This window comes from Polypterus senegalus, chromosome 1, assembly GCF_016835505.1.
Source record: "Polypterus senegalus isolate Bchr_013 chromosome 1, ASM1683550v1, whole genome shotgun sequence".
Taxonomy (NCBI): domain Eukaryota; kingdom Metazoa; phylum Chordata; class Cladistia; order Polypteriformes; family Polypteridae; genus Polypterus; species Polypterus senegalus.
Window position 1 is genome coordinate 267,472,593 of NC_053154.1, and position 25,000 is coordinate 267,497,592.

The 25,000-nt window shown below is 35.6% G+C and overlaps 1 protein-coding gene across 3 annotated transcripts in view; it reads left to right on the top strand.

Annotated features, from left to right (window-relative positions):
* chuk (component of inhibitor of nuclear factor kappa B kinase complex) overlaps positions 1-25,000 on the top strand; it is a 72,172-nt gene that overhangs the window by 37,354 nt on the left and 9,818 nt on the right. For all 3 annotated transcript variants that reach the window (XM_039773618.1, XM_039773600.1, XM_039773609.1), the window contains 14 exons: positions 805-929; positions 3,166-3,273; positions 3,681-3,816; positions 5,202-5,396; positions 6,629-6,731; positions 6,855-6,978; positions 8,214-8,365; positions 8,736-8,797; positions 9,147-9,256; positions 12,891-12,940; positions 13,080-13,182; positions 13,527-13,674; positions 15,055-15,182; positions 24,011-24,107. In XM_039773618.1, the coding sequence (XP_039629552.1) occupies positions 805-929; positions 3,166-3,273; positions 3,681-3,816; positions 5,202-5,396; positions 6,629-6,731; positions 6,855-6,978; positions 8,214-8,365; positions 8,736-8,797; positions 9,147-9,256; positions 12,891-12,940; positions 13,080-13,182; positions 13,527-13,674; positions 15,055-15,182; positions 24,011-24,107 (1,641 nt within the window). The remainder of the gene's footprint in view (positions 1-804; positions 930-3,165; positions 3,274-3,680; positions 3,817-5,201; positions 5,397-6,628; positions 6,732-6,854; positions 6,979-8,213; positions 8,366-8,735; positions 8,798-9,146; positions 9,257-12,890; positions 12,941-13,079; positions 13,183-13,526; positions 13,675-15,054; positions 15,183-24,010; positions 24,108-25,000) is intronic.

The window sequence follows — 25,000 nt, forward strand, 5'->3', positions numbered from 1 at the left end:
TGCTTTGTGAATATTACACAACCTTCATCCTTCAATGTCAAGGAGTGTCACGGAAAGATGCGTTGTGTTACTTAAAGGAGTCTGGTTTAACCCTTCATCAGTTAGGTGGTGCCAGCAGTATGCCCCAGAAAAATAATAGAAGTGAATCCATGCAGTATGACTCTTGAAGAACAGCACAGCAATGCACAATTTTAAGAAATGGTACCAAAGAAACGTAACAGCAAACAGAACAGTGTCCTTGTTACATGTAATTCTGTATTTTACACTTCATTTTAAAAGTTATGAAGAAAGCGTGTTCAGTGAAGAATGTGTCCTTAATTTTTGCAGTCTCTAAAAATTTTGTTTAATAGTGGTAAACAATTGAAAAATTCAAATATCTTAAAAAGCTGTTGTTTGCCCTGCTGCCCTGATTAATTATTTAAAATATGAGTGCTACTCTTTGTATGCATGACATATTGCATCAAATGAAGTAATTATTTTCAGTCACTCTAGTTTTAAAAAGTAAATCTGAGTTGTGCATTGAGCAAGATTAAAGCACCTCACAGTGTATAATACATCTGCATTCACATGTTTAGATTCTGTTGTTATACCTGTAATTAGTGCATTCTTTGTGGTGTTAAGCCTTTGCTGGAAATTATTAAGGTATTTGCTGTGCATATTTTATATTTGCAATATTTGGCTTATAATGGGCATACTCGTAGTTTACAATATTTAAAATCTGCAATCCAGTTTTGGTAATCTTTAAATGTTACTGTAAAGGTCTGTTGGGTAAAATGTTCTTTTCCTTCCTTGTTCGTATTTTAGGCACCGGAGCTATTTGAAAATAAACCCTATACAGTGACAGTAGATTACTGGAGTTTTGGTACAGTGGTGTTTGAATGCAGCTGTGGTTTCCGGCCTTTTTTACACAATCATCAACCAGTGCAATGGTAATGTCAAGTATATAAATTGTTTGTCTAAAACATTGTACTAGATGTTGTTCATGGCATTTACATTTTACTCAGGGCCTTCTAAAAATATGCTTCATTCAATCATTGTCCTGGTTACTTGAAAATAGGAAATCAATATCATGTTGCAAATTGTAAATTTATAACAATAACTCATTTATTTGCTCTCATAAAATTTATTTTTCGTGGAAAATATGATTAATTCATTTGCATCAGAGACTATGATTAATCACACTTTTAGTGAATGTTACTAACCTTAACATTCAAAGTTACCAGCTGTTTTTTTGTTTTACAAAATTGAAAGTATAACATTTAGCATTATAGAATTATAACACATATTCATCAATCCATCCAGTTTCAGACTTGGTCACCCATTATCAAACCTGCTTAATCAAGTCCTTGGTTATGAGATTTGAAGCCTCCTATCTGGCAAAATTAGCCATGGCGCAGAAAGTAATATTGGACAGAATGTCCACCTGTAGAGAGGAACATTCTTTATTACTCGCATGTTATACTGGTCCTTTTGAAAGTCACAAATCACATAGATGGGATGTGTATGAAAAATTCATTTGGGATTAGCTGAGTAACTCATAAAAGATACAGGCATTGTGTGCAGACTCCACACAACAAATGACTAGACAAGTAGGTTAGTCTTGGTATGAAAGGTTTGTAGGTTCTACACTATAAACTTCCACACTGTGTTCAGAAGCCATAAGAATTCTAAACGAATGTTAGGTTATATAGCACAATGTGTAGAGTACAACTCCAGGTAGGTTAAGCTGAAACTTAATAATGCACCAGTGAGGCCACATCTGGAATACTGTGTGCAGTTTTGGTCTCCAAGCTACAAAAATGACTTAGCAGTTCTTGGAAAAAGTCCAAAGACGAGCAACTGTGCTGATTCAAGAGCTACAGGAGATGAAGTATGAAGAAAAATTAAAAGAGCTGAGCCTTTTCAGTTTAAGCAAAAGAAGATTAAGTGGAAACATGATTTTGTCTAAAATTATGAAGGGTATTGGTAAAGTGCATCGAGACTTTTTTATTTTAAAATGAGTTCATCAAGAACAAGGCGACACAGTTTGAAACTTGTTAAGAGGAATTTCATCTTTAAATAGAGAACCATAGACACTTGGAATAACTTAAAAAGTAGACTGGTAAACAGTTGGACTTTATGGACTTTCAAAATTAGACTTGATATTTTTTTTATGAAGATGAAGAATTAAATGGATAGGATTGGCAAGCTTTGTTGGGCTGAATGGCCTGTTCTCATCTAGATTGTTCTAATGTTCTAAAATACTCCAGCCCAGTCTCCTGGGGATGTGAGCCTGTAGCGCTAAACTACAGTGGCAGCTGATTTCTCGAAACCCTGCACTACACTACACTGTATGCTCATTAGTGCTTGATAAAATACATGTTGTGACCAATTTTGCTGAAAAGGTTGATGCCCTTGTTTATAATGGCCATTTGAGCCTTTTCTGTAGTTTTGTCAAAACTACAACTGGCTATTACAGTGTACATGGTGTTCATTTTTATTTTCTTGAGTGCAATTAGTATGTGGTACTTATGTAAACGATGCAACAATATATTAATAGCTTGCTTTCCTTTTTGATAACTCTGTATATAAGTATCTGTCCAATTTGTTTTTTTTCTTATTAATGTAATGCTAGTTTAACAATAAAGATCAAAGCAACAACAATTGAAGTGCACAAATTGCTGTATTTTTAAATATCAAATAGACTTTCATAATGCAAATAGAAAAAGAGGTTTAATAGCATTTCCAATGTCTGTCCAGAATGGCTGTTGTCTTGTCTGTCCAGCTTTGATGATGACCTTCTCTTACTGAGCAAATTTCATGTGTTTCTCCACAGATATCCAATCTTGCAACTGTTTTTTTCAGTAATGATTGCAGTCACCTTAGATGGGTGAATGGGTTTTGGCTCTCTTCTGAGCACTTTACTCCTTAAACAGCTTTGACTGAAGTTAGCCACTGCCACAAAGTCTTATGGGGGATTGTTAGGGAACTGACCCCTTTTTGGCACAAACCCTAGACAATTAGGAAAAAATTGGTTTTGCAGTAGAAAGGAATGGAGTAAGAAGTTATCTATATGGGTATGGAATTCCATTTTAAATGTATTCATCACTAATAATATAAAAACATTTTAAATTTGTCTCACCTCATGTTTGCAGCATTAAAGATACAATTACTTTTTCTCTCCAGGAATAATAAAATTCGTAACAAAGGTCCAAAGGACATAATGGCTTGTGAAGATATGTTCGGAGAAATCAAATTTTACACCCACCTTCCTGATACTAATAACCTGAGCAAGTATGATTTCTTTATATGCATTGTGTATATGCATAAAATATTTCATAGTCTCCATTTTTGCATATTATTGGCATGCAATTCTGTATGGCAAAAAAATGTTTAAAATTTTACTACTATTTCTATAATGCATTTCCAATTCTCGATTGCTTAAGTGATTTAAGTTTCACCCTTTTGTTGGTCTACTTGTACCAAAAGATGGAACTTATTTAACAATATGTTATAATCTGTGGTAGTTGTTGAGACAAAGTATTTAGAAAATGTAACTTACTGAATGTAATATATACTATGTACACTTACTTAAATGTGACAAAAATCGTGTTAATGGGTACTAAAGGCATACATTTGGAATAATTTAATAAACCGCTTATTATTTTTCCCTGAATTGTATCTAAATATTTATCTTCCAGAGCAATCATTGACCCTTTAGAAAACTGGCTACAGCTAATGTTAAGGTGGGATCCTGTACAAAGAGGAGGTGGCTTAAACTCTGAGCCCAAGCGGCCTCAATGCTTTTTCCTTTTGGATCAGATATTGAGCATGAAGGTTAGTGAGAATTAGAGAACCTAGGCATCATGAAGAAAGTTTTTATCTATTTTAGAAAACTCTGAACACACTCAAATAATTATTTGTAGTATTATTTGATCTTTTTAAAAAAAACTGTCTAATTAAAATTTTCTGTATAATGCTGTTAATTAACACAATTAACACCACAGCTTATAGCGTGTACTTTGAGATATTGTCATTTATTAGCTCCTCAGAATTAACTTTACCAATCCGTTTTTGATATCACCAGCAACTGTTTTCAAAAATGTTAGCTTGTGTTTGAAGCTGTTTTTACGACAGGAAGATTAAACAGGGTAGAATAATTTTTATAGGTTTTCTTTATATCAGTTGAGACTCTACTAACCTAAAAATAAACTGTATAACTATATAACGTTTGTTCATGTCAGGTGAGTGGAAGTTTCAACCTAAATATATCCTTACTTTTCAACTAGTGGCAGAAGATAATGGAAACATCAATACAGGAACACTGCAATAAAAGGAAATGCTCAATAGTCATATTTCCTTACCAATATTTCATGTTCTAGTTTCCTAATTCCATATCTCTTTTGCTACTGCAGTTGTATAGTAACTCAGGTAGTGGTCAGTCTACCTGTACAGTGGCTTTCTAAATTCATTTTTAGGTGCTCTGTTCCTAATTGATACTGTACATGTCCTTATTGTAGCTCCTCTGCATTGTTAAGTCCTGTAAACATAAGCCGTCATAGTGCAAGATGTGTTCAGAATTTTAGGATAAACTCTTTAATGTTTAAAATGCAGCACTGCAATGAGACGCATCTTGTTACAGGATGATGCCCGAGTGTGTTGTGTATCTTTTAATAGCCTATAAGGTAGTGAACTGTTGGTGAGTTGTTACTGGCAACTTCACATGCCGTGGAGAAAAAGCAGAATGAAAACTAGAGACAGGATATTTCCTAGTAGGTTCTGGTTAGTTTATTAAAATTATACCTGCAGTTATTGGGTGATCAGGCCACCCTGAAGTAGAAATGAGTATTTTGTAAGTTTTTGGTAATCTCTTAAATATTACTGTGCCTTTTTAGTTACTGTAGAAACATTCAAGCGATTTTTCTCATGTTTGTTTTTAATCATTAATATCAATAAACAGGTGCCTATTTTTATTTCTATGTTCTTTTCTCATTCCATTGTACTACATGTGCCACAAATCTGTTTTCTGTTTCGTTTTTTTTTTTTACCCCAACAATCTTTTTCCCCAACCATCCATCAGTGTAAACGCTTTATTGCCTTAGTTAATGTGCCATGATCACATGTAAAAGAACTTTGGTGCATCCTCACTTTCATATACTGTGAGGCCAATTCTACTTTGTTATATTTAAAGTAGCAGACTTTTGTGGTAATTTTGTTTTCAGGTGGTGCACATCTTGAATATGACTTCTGCCAAAGTCCATTCGTTTCAGTTGGTCTCTGATGAAAGTCTACATTCTCTTCAGTTACGGATTACAAAAGAAACATTAATCGTTCCACTTAATCAGGAATTACTACTGGAAACAGGAATTTCACTTGACCCAAGGAAACCTGCATCACAATGTGTATTAGATGGAGTGGTAAGTCTAAATTAAATGTTGATCCTTCCATCCTGGAAGCATTCTTAGGAATTGTCTCATGAGAGGTATATCACTATATTAGTTAATAGCTCTTTGGATGTTTTCAGTCAGGTTTATTAATGAACATAGACCTTCCATATATAGCCATATGCAGCAAAACACATGTATTTGGTGTATAGAACTAGAAAGCATGAAAAAGTAAAAAAAAATTAAATTAAATTCAACGTACTTATTCAAAAATTCAAAGAAAAATACACAAAAAGGAAAAAAAAATCTGCCTAGACCAGACATCATCACTTGGCATATTTATGAGTGCTCACATACTCAGTTATATAGTCAATAATGTAGCCTCCATGTAAACTCCAGAAACAGTTTACAACTTCATCAAAAACATCAGTGTAACTTTTATCCATCTTATATGTCCATGAGTGTGCTCTTCAGTATAAGCCAGAGTTGCATTCAGATCTTAAAATAAATTTCCTTAAGTGCTGATTTATAATTTTGTGTCCAGCCTACCCCAAAGCTACATGAGAAGCCTATGATGTCAAAAAAAGTTTATATTTCTGTGACTGCACATGCCTGAACATTAATTGTCGGTGTTTGAACCATAAGAAAAGTGAATGATCCATTACAAGTAGTGCCAGCCAGGAGAAAAAAGACATTTTGCTCTCCAGGATTACCATATCTGTTCCTCACATTTTTCAGCTATTTCATACATTCACGGACATCCAAACAAATTTTACCTTAATTTTTAGTCCAGAAATTGACTGCCATTTGGCTGTTTTTGTAGTGTTGTGATGAAGTATCTAACTTCAAGTCCTTCCTTGATCTGCTAAATGTTTACTTCAGAATAGCGGAACACAAATGGAACGTGCTTCAGAAAATACGTAGTTACCAAATTGGCCAATAAAAGTCATAGGGCCCTGCGTACATTTCACGTTGACATGAAGTATAGTCTCATTTTTGGGGAGGTGCACAGATGAAGTTCAGAAAGCAAGCTGAGTAAATGTTGTTATATTGTAGATCTACAGAGAAGCTTAAACCCTCAATTATGTGTCCCTCTAGAATCTGATGAGTGCTGGGGTGGCAGGTCAGCTTCTTTATTTCTCTGAAGTATGTTCTTTCATATGGAAACCCCTTGTACACCCAAGATAACCAAAATGGGGACAATGCCTTCTTTCTCCACACATTTGATTTTATATTTAAAGCAGTTTTCGTTGCTTCTTTTTTAGAGAGGCTGGGATAGCTATATTGTTTACTTGTTTGACAGAAGTCTTACTGTGTACCTTGGACCTTTTGCTGACCGTAAACTCCCGGATTATGTGAATTATATTGGTAAGATAATCTATATTAAAAAAAATTAAATGTTTGTAATTTATTCATGAGTGTCTTTAAAATTTTTAATTCAAACATTCTTAAGTTGATATATGTATTTTTTTTTTTCTTTTGTAAATATAGTGAGGGAATCCAAAAAACAGTTTCCTATTAAAGCACTGAGAAAAGGTTGGGGAGATGCTGTAGGTTATATCTGTGGTCTTAAAGAAGATTACAGCAGACTTTTTCAAGGACAGCGCGCAGCAATGTATGTAAATTATGTGTTGGTTTTGTTTGGTTTTTTTTTAATTTATGAACTATTCACATACAGTGACATTTCTCTTTTTCAAAAACTTACATTTCAAATGCGTTTCACTATTTTCAGATGCATACACACTGACTGTGTGTGTGTGTGTGTGTGTGTGTGTGTGTGTGTGTGTGTGTGTATATCAGTTAAGATAAATGTAGAGTGTGTGTGTGTAGTTAGATACTTTTTATATACAGTTGTGCTCATAAGTATATATTCCTTCAGAATCTGTGAAATATTAGCCACTGTTTGGAAAGTATAAGTAACAGTGCAGAAAGCTTGTCTTTTAATTAGGGAGTGTGCTCAGTCAAAGCAATTTGTCATCACATAATTGGCTGTGCCCTTTTTAACTCCTAATGATAACAAACAAATGGGCCAGATCAAAAGTTTACATACCTTTTAATATTAGGGCTGATAATATACATACAGGTTGACACTCGCAAGTTCATATTAAGGGCAAGTGTCCACACCTGTAACTTCTTTTATTATAATCAATTTCTGTGTGTAAATAGTGAATGTAAATTCATGCAGAGCTGCAGTGAATTTGCTGGATACCAAGCCATGGAGAAAGCAAAAAAACTATCAAAAGACCTGCAAGAAAAGGTTGTTGAATTGTATAAATCAGGAGAAGGATTTCAAAAAATAACCAGAAATCTGAAAATGCCTGTCAATAGCGTTCAGAGTGTGTGTGTATGTATATATATATATATATATATATATATATATATATATATATATATATATATATATATATATATATATATATATATATATATATATATATATATATATATAATAATCAAAGTGGAAAGTTAGGGGTTATGTTGTTACCAAGCCAAAGTCAGGCACACTAACCAAGAACTCAGCCCCAAATCTGCCAGGATCATTTGTTGAGATGCTAAAAAAAAAACCCACAAGCTACTTCACTGAAATGCAGGTCTCCTAATTATAAGGAAAGATTTCTGCATGATTACTTATATTTTGTAAGTAATGTCCAATATTTCACAAATTCTGTCAGGGTACGTAAACTTATATATATATATGATGTCTATATGTTTGTGTGTATATGTATATAGAGATATAGATATACATATATATATTTAAATTGTGTGTGTGTGTGTGTGTGTGTGCTAGAGAAAGAGGATGGGGAGGTTTTGTTTTCTATATTATAAAATGTTGTGCATTTTCAATTGTAGGTTAAGCCTTCTGCGGTATAACACTAACCTTACACGATTCAAGAATTTGATGTTTTCAGTCTCTCAGCAATTAAAGGCAAAGTTGGAGTTTTTTAAGAGTAGCATTCAGTTTGACTTGGAGAAATACAGTGACCAGATGCAGTATGGAATATGTAAGTTAATTAAAAATATGAAGAACAATAAAGAACTTGTATATTGATTGTTTCAATACTATGATATTTCTTATTAATTACATTTTTTTTAGAATAATAGCATTTAGGTGACTTTTTTTTGCATTTTCTGTATCCTTGAAATTGTGACAGTTTATTATAATGAAAATGTCATCTTTGTTGTAAAACTAGCCACTGTTACGATTCTGTTTACATTTTCTACCATTTTTAACATTCAATACCTAAAATAATGTTTTTAATATTTAATATTGTACTCTGTAGACTACAGTTTTCTTGTGTTTATTTGAAAAAATGTAAAGCTTTAAATCTTTTTTTCTCTTGTGAATTAAACATTTATTTTGATTTTTCAAAGCTTCTGAAAAGATGTTAAAGGCATGGCAAGAGAATGAAGAGAAAGCAGATGCCTTTGCACAGGTTGTTTTCTTTATTTTAATTAAACGATTATGAAATATTGTTACAAACCTATTTTAAGTATAATTTTGTTACAAATCCCTTTATAAAACTAAGTGACAATGATAAATCTTTTATAATATACAGCATAAAGGTTACCATGAGTGGTATTTAATTTTTTAACCACTTAAAGTGAAGTCAACCTGTGGCCTCAATATTTAATATTTATTAATTCAAAAGAAATATACCTCTCATATTGGCCACTGTCTATACTTTAGAAAGTGACTACATGCTATATTTTAATGCCCTTCAGTAACCACATTTGCTTGTGTTAGTTTTTAAATATATATTTTTTTGCTACCCTTTCATAAAGGTTGCAGAGGTCAGCCACTTAGATGAAGAAATCATGTCTCTTCATTCAGAAATAGTTGAACTTCAGAGAAGTCCTTATGCAAGAAGGCAAAATGATGTCATGGAAGAGCTGTAAGTGACCAACTGACCTATTAATTCCCATTTCTTAACTGTTCTTCTCGTATTTATTGTTTCTGTTATCAGTATATAAAATTTATTTTATATCATCAGTTACCCATATTTGTTTAATGCAGAAGGAGGCACTCAAGGGCAAAAATGAAAAGATTTTACATAAATTTGCTTCAAAAATGTAATAATGACATGAAAGGAATAATGTATTCTACCTGAGGATTACAGCCAATCAAAATCAGTACAGATTCTGGCTCATAATTTTTGAAGTCCAATGTGGATCTAACTTGAACAAACTAGTGAAAGATTTTTTTCTTTGTTTAAATAGGAGAGGCCGTAGGTAACTTGTCTATTTAAATTTTATATTTTTTTTCAGTAATGCCACTAGTATCAGACTTTATTTTTTGTCAATTTTTAAGATAAATTAATAGAAATGTTCTTTTTCATTAATAGTGAGTAGTTCCAAATCGATCCATTATTAATGAGTACAAGAGAAAGATCTGTTTGTTCAGTGCATCAGTTACTACATATTAAAAAACTTAACAGTCTTGTCCATGCTTCCATGATGCATTAGTTAATCATTTCTGTTCAAAGACAATGAAGAAACAAACATGTGAAATTTCAAAATTTTCTTTTCAGAATCCTCAATTTATTTTCAAGTGGTAGACATTTTTCCTTGGAACAGCTGTGACGTTACGTCAGTTTTTGTAGCCAGAGTCAGTATGCTCAACTTTAAATATGTTTTTTATTCCACAGTACATTCTCTTTCAGTAGTTTAAAACTATTTTTCTTTTTGATCAATGTCCTCAATGTTTTGATTGTGTTTAAACTGATTCAGTTATATAGACTCCTCTCAACCTCAAAATATATTATGCACCTTGAAATAATAAGAAGGTGTAGAGACAACTGGAGGTATTAAAGCCTAATTTAACAAAATACTGTTATCTTTTTGTTATTCAAGGCATCATTAGACCAGTCTGTAGATATAGTTGCTACAGCATGTGTGGGGTCTATACCTTGGCTTTCACCAAGTGGGTGCATGGAGGCTAGATCAGAAAATCGAAAGATTTGTGTGAGGACTTAACTTTAGTTTCACGATCATGCCCCAGGATAAACATTTATAGTAGCACTGCAGCTGCGTTAATTCATTGAACAATCTAATGATTTACACTCATTCAAGAGCAAAACTTCTAGACAAAGTTCTTGACTTGGGCAACTGGAATGCCTTACCAGTAAGAAACAAGCCAGACTTAACCAGTAGAGAACCAGGTACTGTACTGATTCCCATCCCAGTTGCAGAGACCAGTGCAGCAACAGGTTTCCAAACCATTTACAGTTTAATTTCTAAGTTTTGAAAATAATCATATTTTGGAAGGTGGAATTCCACCTGTTCATGTGTTTGTCATTAAAAATGCTGATATGTTTAAAGAGGATAAACTTTGAAAATCTGAGCTCTAGTATTTGCATTTGCTCTGTTTCTAAGAGAATAATTTTGATTTACTGTTGTCATTGAAAGTGTTATGATTTAGAGCATGGCCATTGGTTAACATAGTGAACTAAAGTGAAATCTCAATGCACTCTTCATAAATCCTCTGACTCTACTGGCCTTCTAGCCTGTGACGGTTTCAGCTGCGTCTAGTCAAGTTTACCAAACAACTTACAGCAATTTGATTCACTTCCAGACACCTCCTTTCAGATAACATACCTTTTGCAACAGATTCAAAAAAAAAAAAACATGTTTGTACATTTGATTTTCTACACTGTCATTTTTTTTAATTAAGTTTAGTTTATTGTCAATGTGTTCTATCATAGAATGGTCCTATAGTGTTACTCTATTCTTGCTTTCATACTCTCTCTTAAATAGACTTGAACAGTGTGTCGCAAATCCACACCATAGTCTTTGCATGTTTATACTTACTAGCTTAGCCCTGAAGGTACAGATGCAGTCTATAGATGCACTTGTGGTCACTCTTAGGATTCACTGCTACTGCAGCTAAAAACTTTTCCCGTACTCTTATTTATCTATCACACCAGGTTACAAGACAGAGCACCAAAACAAGCAGAAGAGAAGGTTTACACTTTTATTCACACATTATAGATAAACATTCTATAATTTAAGGTTCTTAATGATCCCAGAGCAACAACAAAAACATTTATTTATATAGCACATTTTCGTACAAAAAAATGTAGCTCAAAGTGCTTTACATAATGAAGAATAGAAAAATAAAAGACACAGTAAGAAAATAAAACAAGTCAACATTAATTAACATAGAATAAGAGTAAGGTCCGATGGCCAGGGTGGACAGAAAAAACAAAAAAACAAAAAAAAAACTCCAGACGACTGGAGAAAAAAAATAAAATCTCGAGGGAGCAGAAGCTAAGCAAACAAGTATGACAAATTACATCAGTCCAACCTGGATGTATAGCAGCTATTCTTGCTAGGAGTCTAGGCAGCCATTGTGCCTAGATGGCTCTTTCATATTATGTTATGAGCTATCCTGTCTAAGATCTGGCATAGTCTGTATAGCTCTGAATTTATACTGCTTTTGTGTATACCTGCTGTACCTCCTCAACCAATGGGACAAAATGGTGACTCGCCTGTCATTTTCAGGTCTCATAACCTTGGACCAATCCTGGTTAATGCTACATTCATTTACCCCAGACATCAGATGTCGGAACTGGGAATGACATCACATCTGTGCTGACCATGTGCCAGTAAAACATTCAGAAAATCAATATCCATTCCTCAAGGAAAATCTATTGTGCTTGCTCTTTCAGAATACAGACCACTACTGAACAAGCTGATAAAAACGCATTACACTGTATTTTCCGCATCGAAGCATTGTAGCAACATGTACTCAGATAGGAGTTGGAGAGTACTGTGTCTTCTTGTACTGATTTAATGATACGTAAATGGACAGAATTGCTAACGAATAATGTAATACTACAGCTTTCATTTCTGTTGATGTATGGTGAAGCCATCAAGGATTTTGAAGTCAGGGATCGTGAGGCACTCAGATTCTCCAAGTTTGAAATCCAGATTGTGGAGGGATTCCAGTTGAAACATCCTATTCGGAACTTGGAAATTTCGACTTCCCAGTTTGAATGGAACACGGCATAAACCACAACTTACTGTATGTTCTTGAACCTTCCACTAGCTCATCACTTCACTTATAGGCCTGGGTAGGGCAAACTTGTTTTTTTGTCTTTGCAGATGCAGCCTGTGACTAATATGCATGTAGCTTATACAGTAACGTACATCGTTGCTTATACTGATCTATGACCTGGTGTGCTGCCTGTAGAGCAGGCATAGCCTATTCTCTGGTACACAGAGGTTACAAGAAAAGTTTTTCCTTAACACATAATCCCTTTTACATGCTTTATCTCTACAAAGATACATCTTAATGTTATGTGTAAGTTGTGAAAGCAAATCACACACCAATTACTTAAAGTCCATTGTCCTATTATACTGAGAGACCACACATAAATAAAAATTCTGTTCTGGTGCCTACATATAAGAAATGCAACTTGAATTTATGTATTGTATGCAAAACAATAAATACAGTATACTGGGATAAATGTTAGAATGCGGAGTTTAATTGTAATAAGCTATTTAATTTTTTTTTTTTTGCTGCAGTGAAGAAAAAGCTATTGAATTATACAAGCGTCTAAAAGAGAAATGCAAAGGTACTGTAAATCCAAATTTTCATAAGTGAAGGTTTATAAAACGTCTTTTCTGTTATGCAGAATGTTTACTTTTTAGCATTGTTATTTATTAAATAATTTCTTTAGGGTTATTTTTCACTTTCTGACCTATATATTACAGAATCCCAGCCTGGTTATAGTGACAGTTCAGATATGGTGAAAGTCGTTATACAGGCAATTCAGAGTCAAGAGAAGGTGTTAAAGGACCTTTTTTCTCATTTAAGGTAAAATATACATTTTTGTAATTTAACATATTCATGGCTTTTTACTATGCATGTTTCAAATTAAATTTACTTTTATTTTACATATGTTTTAGCTGTGTTAGTAAATCAGATAATATATAGCAAAATCTCCCTTTATATCTTCTTATGTCAGTTCTCTGAGCCAAGGCTATAGTTCATATAAATGTAATTAAATATAAGCACAAAATTATCATTGTCTATTTATTAAGAACAAGTCCAGAAATGCAAAAAGAATTAATACAAAAGATGAACATTTTCTTTAAGTAATTGCTTTGAAAGTTTGAAAGCTTGTTTATATGCAGAATGTTTGATTTTTCTCTTCGTAGTAAGATTCTTTCAAGCAAGCAAAAAATAATTGATTTGTTTCCAAAAATTGAAAAAGCTCTCGAAAATATCAAGGAGGCAGACAACAGTGTAATGCAAATGCAAGCAAAGAGGCAAAGAGAATTCTGGCACTTGTTAAAAATTGCTTGTGTAAGTACAATTGACCTTTTACTTTATTGAAATTACATTACATTTTTGGCAGGTGTGCAATATTCTTAAGTAGGGTGGAACTGAGAATAGTTTAAATTTGACAGTTTTTAAATTTCATTAATTGTATGGAATGCAGTTTGGTGCTTGCATTGTTGCTTGCTTTTAACAAGAAAGCTAAACATTGTACTTTGGTAAATAGTCTGTTTTCTGTAGTGTTGCAGAAGTTGAATTTGGTCACTAAAATAATTGTGTGAGGTAAAATTTACTATCTTGGCTTGGTGCCGTTTGTCTAAACTCAGCCTTTTTAATTTCATCATCCAGTTTGCAGTCCCATATGTTTATTGCACTTTTACCCACCCCATATTACAACTATGTGCATTTTGTCTTCTCTGAATCCCATATTCATTCTTTTACAAGGTCATGTCTTTTCCATACCCCAATAAATTGTGCTCTAGAGATTGCTCAGAATGATGTAAAAAAAAAAAAAATCCAGTGAGTGTCAGTCATGCAGAGGAAAACTCTTGGCTGATGATTAAGGTCACAAGAAAATGGCCAGACTGGTTTGTACTGACAGAAAGGCTACAGCAACCCAGATATCCCCTGTGTACATTTGTGGTGATGCATAACAGTGTGCAGTGGGCACAGACTCCCCAAACTGGACAGCTGAAGACTAGAAAAAAATTGCCTGGTCCGATGAATCTTGATTTGTGCAGAGGCACACAGATGGTTGAATCAGAATTTGGCAGCATTATCCATGAATCCATGCACCCAACCCACCATGTGTCAACAGTCGAGGCTGGTGGGAGCAGTGGTACACTGGGGGCACGTTAATAGCAATCAATCATCGCTTGAATGCTACAGCTTATTTGAGTATTGTTGCTGATCGTGTGCATCCCTTCATGGCCATGATTTACCCATCTTCTAATGGCTACTGTCATTTGTTTGTAACAGGATTCATAAACCAAACAGTAAATTCAGTGATTTTTGTGGCCTTCTCAGTCATCATGTCTGTGTCCAATGGAACACCTTTGAAATGTGGTAGAAAGGGAGCTTTTCAGCATGATTGTACAGCTGACAAATCTGTAGAACTGCAATCATGTCAATGTGGACCAGAATCACAAAGGAACGTTGTGAACATCTTATGGAATCCATGCAATGAAGAATTGTGGCTGTTTTGAGAGCAAAAGGAGGCACTACCCACAATCAGTATATTCTTCTTGATAATTTGCTCATTGAGTATATATGTATAATGTTATTTTTTGCATTTTATTGGGTACTTTTGTTTGCATCCATTTGGCCATTGTTGCTCCTACAGTTTCACACATGCTTCTTTTTTTTTGTCTGTCTTAACTAAACTTTTTATTCTGTGAATTGTCTTAGGCTCAAAGTTCAACTCGACCAATTCCAGCTCCAGTCCCTGAACCCTCCAGTTCATCACAGATGTTGCAGTGGACCCAGCAAGGGCATGCACCTCATCCCCTCTCTTCCCTATCTAGGCCAAGTGAAAGGTAAAAATATTAAATCTAAAGGTTCCAGTTTACTAGATAGTAATTTTTCAGTTACACATTGTATATAGAAGTAACATTCAATAGTATATAACCTCCATTTTATTAATGTTGGTTAAAATCATACACATATTAAAGTCAATACGTACAGGCTCTGGGATTCATAACACTGGTATACAGTGATTGTGGTGCCAACGATGTCTGAACAGTTTTATATTAAGTTTATGGTGCTGATTAAGAATATGACTTTGGTTTTGCCAGATTGGCTCTAGTTTCTGAGATATTTAATAGTTAATTAATTAACGCAACATGTTTGAAAAGCATTCAGAATTGCAAGAATATTTTTATTTTAGCTACAACTAGTAAGTAAACAGTCTAACATCATACAAAAAAGAAATTAAAAATATCTAACAGTGACAGGAAAAAAGTTATGTATGATTTGATTAATTAATACAATATTAATTAGTTATTCATTGTTATTAATGTCAGTGCTTCAAAAAATGCTGTTTATGCCATTTCCTTTTATTTGTGTGATCAGGACAATCGCGTTGGAGACTCCAACAATAGTCTGCCATCTTGTGTATGTCCCGTCTGCCTTAATATCTCTCCTCCATCACCTTCATATTCTGGTGGAACCTCTTGCCTTGTTCATCGCTGAAGTCTCCAAGGTTATCTGGAAATCTGTTTAAATGGCTATGGAGAGAGTGCATCTTTATGCTCATATTAACTCCCAAATTTCTGAAGTTAGCAAGCATATCTTGCACCAGTTCTTCATAGTTGTCTGCTCTGTGATTACCCAAGTAGTTCTTCACAACAGAGACAAAACTCTTCCTTTGCTGAAGCCTCAGTAGCCAAGTTTCCATCCAGTTTTTTGCGATGTTTTGTTATCGACAAACAGAATATACGTAAAAAAAATGTGCGAAATTTGCTGTCTCCAGCCTGTTTCCATCCAACTGGCTTTTTATCGATAAAATGGTGTGCGTGATGATGACACGCATCCCGAAAAAAACGAACTGTTGCATAAGTTTTGTTGTATCGCGAAAAAAAATCTGCCCTTGAGCTGTTTCCATACATAATTGTGTGTATGTCGCAAATTATCTACCTTTTGTTTTCCACGTTACACCCCCTCCACTAAACAAAGAAATGGAGAGATTATTCAGACAGTTTTTTGAAATTTGCCAGCTTACTGTTATTTCAGTTTCACAAATAATTGGAATTGTACATAATATCCGAAGACGACAGCAAAATGAAGCAGTTGCTTGTCTGATAGCCCTAGAGCGCGAAGAAAGTACCCCAGTACGACGAAACCCACGGGTATGGGAGAGACAACGGAATAAGACCTTCTGGGAAGAGGTGGTGGAAAGACACTTCACAGAAAATCTCTGGCTGCAGCATTTTAGAATGACACGGCTGACATTTGAGATGTTGTGTGGATTCATCAGTCCTGATGTTGTGCCCATCACAGGTTGCCACCGACCACCGGTTCCAACCCAAAAGCGGATTGCCATCGCCTTTACAAGCTGGCAACCTGCGCCGAGTATAGAGTAGTTGGAGAAACTTTCGGGGTTAGTAAAACTACCATCCATCGATGTGTATATGCTGTGTGCACCACTATTAAAGAAAAATTAATGCGGCGTTATATCAGACTTCCGACTGCAGCGGAGGCCAATGAAATTGCATACCGCAATTCCTTGGTGCATCTTGTGCCACAGAATTACGGTGTGCTGGATGGCACGCATGTGCCTATTCTTCCCCCGACGGAAGGCTACCGTGATTACATTAATCGCAAAGGGTGGCCATCTATTGTTCACCAGGCCCTTGTTGATGACAGGTGCATGATACGAGACATTTGCGTTGGCACTCCTGGAAGTGCCCATGATGCAGCTGTGTTTGCAGCATCGGATCTGTACAGGTGAGCCTACCTTTCAACATCCCTTCTCAGTGCGATAACAACTGAATTAGTACTGTAACCTGCTTCCCTTAAGGTTTTTAATTAAAACTGAAATTTGAATTAATACAAAATAACGACGTTTAATCAAAAAAAAACTAAAGTTAATATTAATGAGAGAATTTCTCATATATGCTAAAACATATGCCATTTAATAATAAGAAAAAAATGTTTAGATAATGAAACATACAGTTTATTAAATATTTTGACTGGCACAGTATATTATCTTTGCGGTTTTTGTATTATTTAGACATCCTGAGAGAGACCCCCAGGCTACAGTTGATGTGGAGGGAGTTCAGGTACCCCTTTTAGTAGCAGGAGACCCAGCCTATCCGTTACTGCATTGGCTCATCACGAGAAATAACGAGTCTCTTCATCAGACCATGCGAACGCTCCGCCATTCTCGTTTTGATTGCACGTGATGAAAATGTATCATGTGACACATTTATTTGCGTTAAAGCCCTTTTTTCCGACAAAAAGTGTTTTCAATGTAGTTTTTGTGACATCTGAAGTATCGATATGGAATTTATGCGCTAAAGTTAAACGGAAAAATATTATGTCGACATGTACAACATTTTATCGATAATTAGCATTTCCATCAGCTATATCGGTAAAAAAAATTGAAGCGCTAAATATTTTTTCGCAAAAACTCCTTGGATGGAAACCTGGTTACTGTCATTCATACATTTGGTAAAATTGGAATCATTCAGGAGTTTGCGAATCTGATGACTATCAAAGATTCCAGCTTTTAGTTTTTCCATGTTCTGTCCAGAGAATGATCTACAAATGTACTTGAAGCAATTACCTGTTTTGTCTAAAGCCCTAACAAATTGCTTCATCAATCCTAGCTTAATATGAAGCGATGGGAGAATGATTTTGTTCTTGTCCACCAGTGGCTTGTTGATGATATTCGCAGCGCCAAAAATCATTTCTTCCCTTGTAGGCCATGACACTTTTGTCCAATGATCTTGCTTTGCCCTGGTATCCCAGAGGCACATGAAGCATGGGTATTATGTGTATCCAGATTGCTGTCCAAGCAAGAAGTTCGTCATCTTAAGATCAACACTAATCGACCACTGATGTTCATGATAACGGATTTTGTGCAATTCCTGGGATATCATTGCAGTATACAGTACAAGTTCTTCCACTTTGTTGAAATATGGGAGAAGCTTCTCTTCTCTTGTCCAATAGGTTGTAATTTAACTTCCGCCTTTTATAAGATTTTGTTCATTAAGTCTGGACGTTAAAAGTTCAGATGCTTGCTTGGACAGGTGAAAGTCTCGAATCAGGTCATTGAGTTCTTTTTGGCTTAATAGATGAGGCGTCAAAGAGCTTCCCTCAAATTCATTTCCACTACCTGCCATACACTCCAATCCCTGCCTCTCTTCAGAGTCTGACAGTGGCTGGTTTGGTAGTCTGGTAAACACTGGTATGGGAACGTCATTGCCATGTATCCAAATCAGGATAATCCCACGGAGCTTTCTTGTAACGATTAAAGCCTTTAATCTTTACAACACAAAAATAACAATCATCATGGTGGTTTTTCGGTTCTCTCCATACCATTGGCACACCAAGGTTTAAACTTTTTCTTTCAACTTTTGTCCTCTGTCGTAGGGCTCCACACATGTTTTGCAAACCATATGTGGAGCCCAAGACTTATCCTGGTCTCCAAGCTGTACTCCAAAATACAGTAATCCCTCGTTTATCGCAGGAGATAGGTTCCAAGGCCGGCCGCAATAACTGAATTTCCGGAAGTAGGGACACCATATTTATTTAATAATTTAACGTGTATTTGGACGTTTTTAAACCCTTCCTGTACTGTTTGCAACCCACCCTTTACTCTATTAATAACAGGGACAACTGTTAAGCAATACGAAATCGGTAGATAAGTTTACAGTTACAGTATAGTGAAGTACACGTACCTATATATGACGTGATGATGGTGATGAATATGCTGTGCAGTAAAAATGATGACAATGAAGGTGATGATGACTTTTACTGCGCAGCCGATGACTGTATTTTACGTCTCTTCAGACGGCGGTGCCATTTCCTAGGGCACCTCAGTCTGCAGCCACAGCCGCGATTGTTCTCCCTTCCTTCAACATATCCAGAAGTTTCACCTTCTCAGCGATCGTTATCATTCTTCATTGGCGTTTAGGCTCAGCACCAGCCTTGAAAGAAGGTGCATGTTTGGGAGCCATTGCAGGGGGTGAAAATTGAAGCGAAGTTCAACACAAAGAAACCACAAAAAAATCACACACAATACAGTGTAAAGTAAACTACTCGGCGAGAAATCTTGAAGTGAAATGGCCACAACAGAGAGACAAGGGGAGGGGCTGTGCAATCTGGGCATCAGTCAAAGCACCAATCACGGGCCCGATTAGAATGTGGGAAGCTGTGATTTTGTCGTCTCCCTCCCATGTACCAATCACAGCCCGTGTTACAACACACTTAGTCACCGAACTTGTTTTGTTGTTCTTAAACTAGGAAATACTACTACTATATTTAAAAACCCGCGAAGTGGTGAATCCGCGAAAAGTGAACCGCGAAGTAGCGAGGGGTCATTGTGAGCCAGATATACTTGATGCACAAAGTCTGTGATATTTCTTCTTTGTTTTTCAACCATGTACTCTCCACAGATGTAGCAGAATACATCAGAATTGTTGATGCAGGCTCTTCTTGATGAAGTTATCATTTTTACCTGTATTTATATACAGGGTTTGACAAACTTATACTGTAGCTGACTTTTTTCCTCTGCAAATTCACAGTTGAATTCTGGCTTCAAAAAAGTCACTTTTATAGCATTGTAAGCCTACAAATTGAAATCCAAATTAATTATATGGTATACTTCATTACCTAAGACACTGTTAAAGAGTCAAAAGACAGACCAAAAGCTATTGCATTTGTTATCACACACAAGTCGCATTGGGGGAATGCATTATTTTCATGGATGTCCATTATCTCAAAAACTAGAACCAATTCAGCAAAAGTAATGGAATTTTTGAATTCAGCACCCTAAAAATACCCTAGATCCATTCAAAAAACCTTGGCACCTGAAAATATATATTTTTTTTTTGCAGACCTGTGTAATTATTGTCCATGAACCTGATTAACAAACATTTCTGCAGTACTTGAAGAAAAATGAAATGCTTTTCAAACTTTGTCTTTCAGGATAATTATATAACCAGAGATAAATTCCTGCTCTTAATTAAAGTCCATGTCTGTGTTTTTCCTCTTTACTCTTTAGGACTCTGCTTTGTGATTTACGTTTGTAAGAGTTTTAGAAGGCTTCGTATTTTTATGACATAGTGTATACATCAACATACAAGGCTTGTTTGCATTTTAAGCTTGTTTACTCTTCAGAAAACCTTGTGATGATGGATGTTAATTATACTACAGTACATAAAAATATTGGTACATTTTAAACAACAGAAGTGTGTCAAATCCAACATAAGGAGTTTGTTAATTGCTTTTTTAAGAAATATGCAGTATTAATTGAATTTTGTATTGCAATACAAATTGAATGAACTATAAGAATAAACCACCTCAGAAATTTATAGATTAACACAATTAAAAAATAAATGGAGAAATCACCCATCCATCCATTTTTTCCGAAGCCAGGTCGCAGGGGCAAAAGTCTTGGCACTGAAGCCCATCTGTCCTTTTCCCCAGTCACACTTGCCAGCTCATACTATGGGATCTTAAGATATTCCCAGGTGATCTGGGAGATATAATCCTGCCAGCGAGCTCTGGGTCTTCACAGGGGTCTCCTTCCAGCTGGTTGCGTCTGTAAAACCTCCATGGGGAGGTGTCCTGGCGCCATCTGTGTCAGAAACCCGAAGTGCTTCAGTTGGCACCTCTTAATTCAGAGGGTCAGCGGGCTCTGTTCTGAACCTCTCCTGGATGTCTGCACTTCTCGCACTATCTCTAAGGAGAGTCCAGCCACCCTGATGATATAGCTCATTTTGGCCATACATGGAAAGCCTTCTTTTTCAGCCTTATGGCATGCTTCACTTCTAGTGTCCTTGATTCAACCCTTGGGTTGCTATCTCAAGAGGCACATCTTTGCAGCCACTTTCACAACTGAGGCTTTGAACAAGGCCCATTTGGACTCTTGTGTCCCCAGCCTCCCCCAGGATGTCGGAAAAGCTCTTTCTGAAGTTGGAGTTGAAAATCTTCTGGACAGAGGTTTCCAGGCGGTGATCAGTTGAATGTTTTGTCCATTTCTTCACATGAGTATCCAGAATATACTCTCTCAAAACTGATGAAATCGGTCATAGATCTTTGGCCTTAGGTATTCTGGTACCAAGTACACTTATAAGCCACCTTTGTATTTGAACGTGGTGTTTGTTATGAACACACCATGCCTAGCACAGAAGTCCAATAATAAAACACCACTTGGGTTTAGATCAGGAAGGCCTTTCCTCCCAGTCACGCCTCTTCAGGTGACTCCAACATTACCCATGTGGACATTAAAGTCTCCAAGCAGAACTATGGAGTCCCCTGCTGGGACCTTTTCCAGGATCCCCTCCAGTGACTCCAAGAAGGCCTGGTACTGTCTATACCTTGGACCTGGGAGAAAACTAATCCTGCAGCTCACCTTTAAAATTGGTTTGTTTTTAAAATAAATATTAACTGTTGGTGGCAATGTAGAACACATCCCACTCCAAACTGGAACATTTTCTCAGTCTGCATGACCTCATAGTCTGTTTTTATGGGTTTATTCCAAGGGTTCTTGTTTGTTCAGAGCAATTTTAGTACAGTGTATTTCCAAATTTTTGGGCATGTTTGCTAGTGTGTATTTTGATTCGTTGGCTTTTTGTTTAAATCCTGCTGTACTACAGTTATCTCGGATAAACATGGGTTTCCCTGAATCCTGACCAGCAGAAAGATAAAATAGATAAAATGAAAGAATAACATGGTTGCATTCAAATATACCAGTTCCAGTTTTTTGTGGATAGTGTAAAAACAATCAGTCAATCCCCTATTTGTATTCCTTGAGTTTATTGCCTATAGATGTACATCATTTTTTGAATTCATTTGAGTTTCATTTTGGAACATGCACGTCTGCAGCTTTTTAGCTTTCCAGCAGTTTATATTTCATGGGAGGGGACCTTTAATACTTTATTATTAATCATTTTTATTATTTTTGTAAGATTTTGAGGTCTGCAGTGAGGTTAACAATTGTTTATTGGACTGACAGGCTACCAAATGTTTATTTGTGACTCGAGCAAGCATATATTTGTACCTCGGAAGGTCCATCCAGACATCTGTTGTACTGAACCCTCTTATTCCATCCATTTCAAGAGAGGCAAAACTTATGCTTGCACCACTGTGTGCAAGAAATAAATCAAAGCTGGACAGGACAACCTTCAAATGTGTTGATTCTAAATTTATGAATGTTCTTATGAGCCAGTTAAGAAAATGGGGCGTTCTAATACATGATTGTAATTTTGTGAAGGTAAGGAAATTTGATAGATTACATTATGCTAATTCTTTAAATGTTGCTTTGGAGAATTATTTCAATTGCTATTCCAGATAGAGAGAGAGAGATAGATAATTTATTAATCCCAAGGGGCAATACACATAATCCACCAACAGCATACTGATACAAAGAAACAATATTAAATTAAAGAGTAATAAAAATGCAGGTAAAAACAGGCAATAACTTTGAATAATGTTAGCGTTTACCCCCCCCGGTTGGAATTGAATTGAGTCGCATAATGTGGTGGAGGAACAATCTCCTCAGTCTTTCAGTGGAGCAGGACAGTAACAGCAGTCTGTCGCTGAAGCTGCTCCTCTGCCTGGAGATGATACTGTTCAGTGGATGGAGTGGATTCTCCATGATTGACAGGAGCCTGCTCAGTGCCCATCGCTCTGCCACTGATGTTAAACTGTCCAGCTTCATTCCTACAATAGAGCCTGCCTTCCTCACAAGTTTGTCAGGTGTGAGGCGTCCTTTATGCTGCCTCCCCAGCACACCACCGTGTAGAAGAGGGCACTCGCCACAACCGTCTGGTAGAACATCTGCAGCATCTTATTACAGATGTTGAAGGACGCCAGCCTTCTAAGGAAGTAAAGTTGGCTCTGACCTTTCTTACACAGAGCATCAGTATTGGCAGTCCAGTCCAATTTATCATCCAGCTGCACTCCCAGGTATTTATAGGTCTGTACCCTCTGCACACAGTCTCCTCTGATGATCACGGGGTCCATGAGGGGCCTGGGCCTCCTAAAATCCACCACCAGTTCCTTGGTCTTGCTGGTGTTCAGGTGTAAGTGGTTTGAGTCACACCATTTAATCACACCCATCAGATCTTTCAGAATTACTAAATAAAGACAGGGCATGGCCATTTCATAACAAAATCTACGTAAAGTTCTTAAAATGGAATATTCATCACAAAGCTTAATATTTGCTAATTACTGTTGACCCCAGCAATAATGACCTGCTAAGCCTCTCCTAACAGTATTGTAGTGTCAGATTTAATGTTAATTTGATTCAGTCACTTTTGATGATAATGATTTAAAATCGTATTTCCTGTGAAATGCTGCAAATACTTGCTTCAGATTTTAACTTTACCAGGTAATCAATAAATGACATCCTTAGAAGTTTGTTCATAGGAGCCCACTTTTAATTTCAATATTTATTTAAGGCACCCTTCACAAAGTGGTTTCAACAGATGCTTTCTAGATCAAGGACCCTTGTATGGAACAAATTACCCTTTAGAAGTTATTTTGAAATATTTTTAATGATTTTAAAAATGTATTAGATTCTATTACTCGAGGCAATTTGCAAAAGTCATAATACATAAACTTTATTATTATTTTTGTTGTTTCTCATATTTGTAGTATGGTATGTTTATTTATGTTGTGATTTATTCTATAGTGACACTGTGACACATTTACTTCAAGAAAACCAGAAGTTCCTGAGTCAGTTAACAGGTTTGATTCAGGAAGAAGAGGAACAAACAAAGAGTATAATGGTAAGTTGGCAAACAGGATAGCCATTTAGCAATATCATCAGTAAATTACACAAGCCTGGTTTATAGCTTGTAAAAAAAAATTATTTATTAATTTCTGCCAAAGAAAGCTTGTCGTACTGCTTACTGTGTACTAGTGCTTCTTGTATCTGAAACATATAACTTGCTTTCTTCTGCTAGGTACTGTAAACCACCATCCAAACATCCATGCATTTTGCTTTTGATCAAACTATCTTTCATTACTCTGAACTATGCTTGTAGGAATACAGTGTGTTTTAAACAGATTTTAAATGAAGAATGAAACTAATATGTTAAAGTACATTTTTGTGTAGTTACATTTTCCTCTAAATTCATATTCACTGGTAAGCTATTTTCAGTCACATTTTGCTCAAATAACAATAATAAAACCCCTCACCAAAAATATTTTCCTTTCAATTAAAAGCGCATAATGTATTTATATCTGTTTTGAGCGAAGAGTAAATTATGTGTATTCTGATGATATTGTTAAGTTAGCATGACCTTCTCTTAATGTGAATTGGTAAATGGAAATTATGGATACTTAGCTTAAATGTGTAAAAATTTTTGTCGGCTATAATAGCAGTGGTGTGTTGAAAACAAATGCAACGTAATCATTCAACTGTGCAAATGTCTGCAAGTATAATTAAGGTGAAATACATTTTTCTATACTCATTTCTTTACTACTTTTTTAGAATATGTAAAAACGTACATTTCTGTATTAAGAAAATATTTAAGGTAGAAGGGTTTGTGCGTGAATGTGCCCCGTGATGCGTCCTGTCCTGTACTTAATGAAGCTTGATCTGAGTAACTGAGTTCAGAACATGCATGGATGAATAATTAATGTAATACTATACAATACTGTATATGCTTGTTTAAAC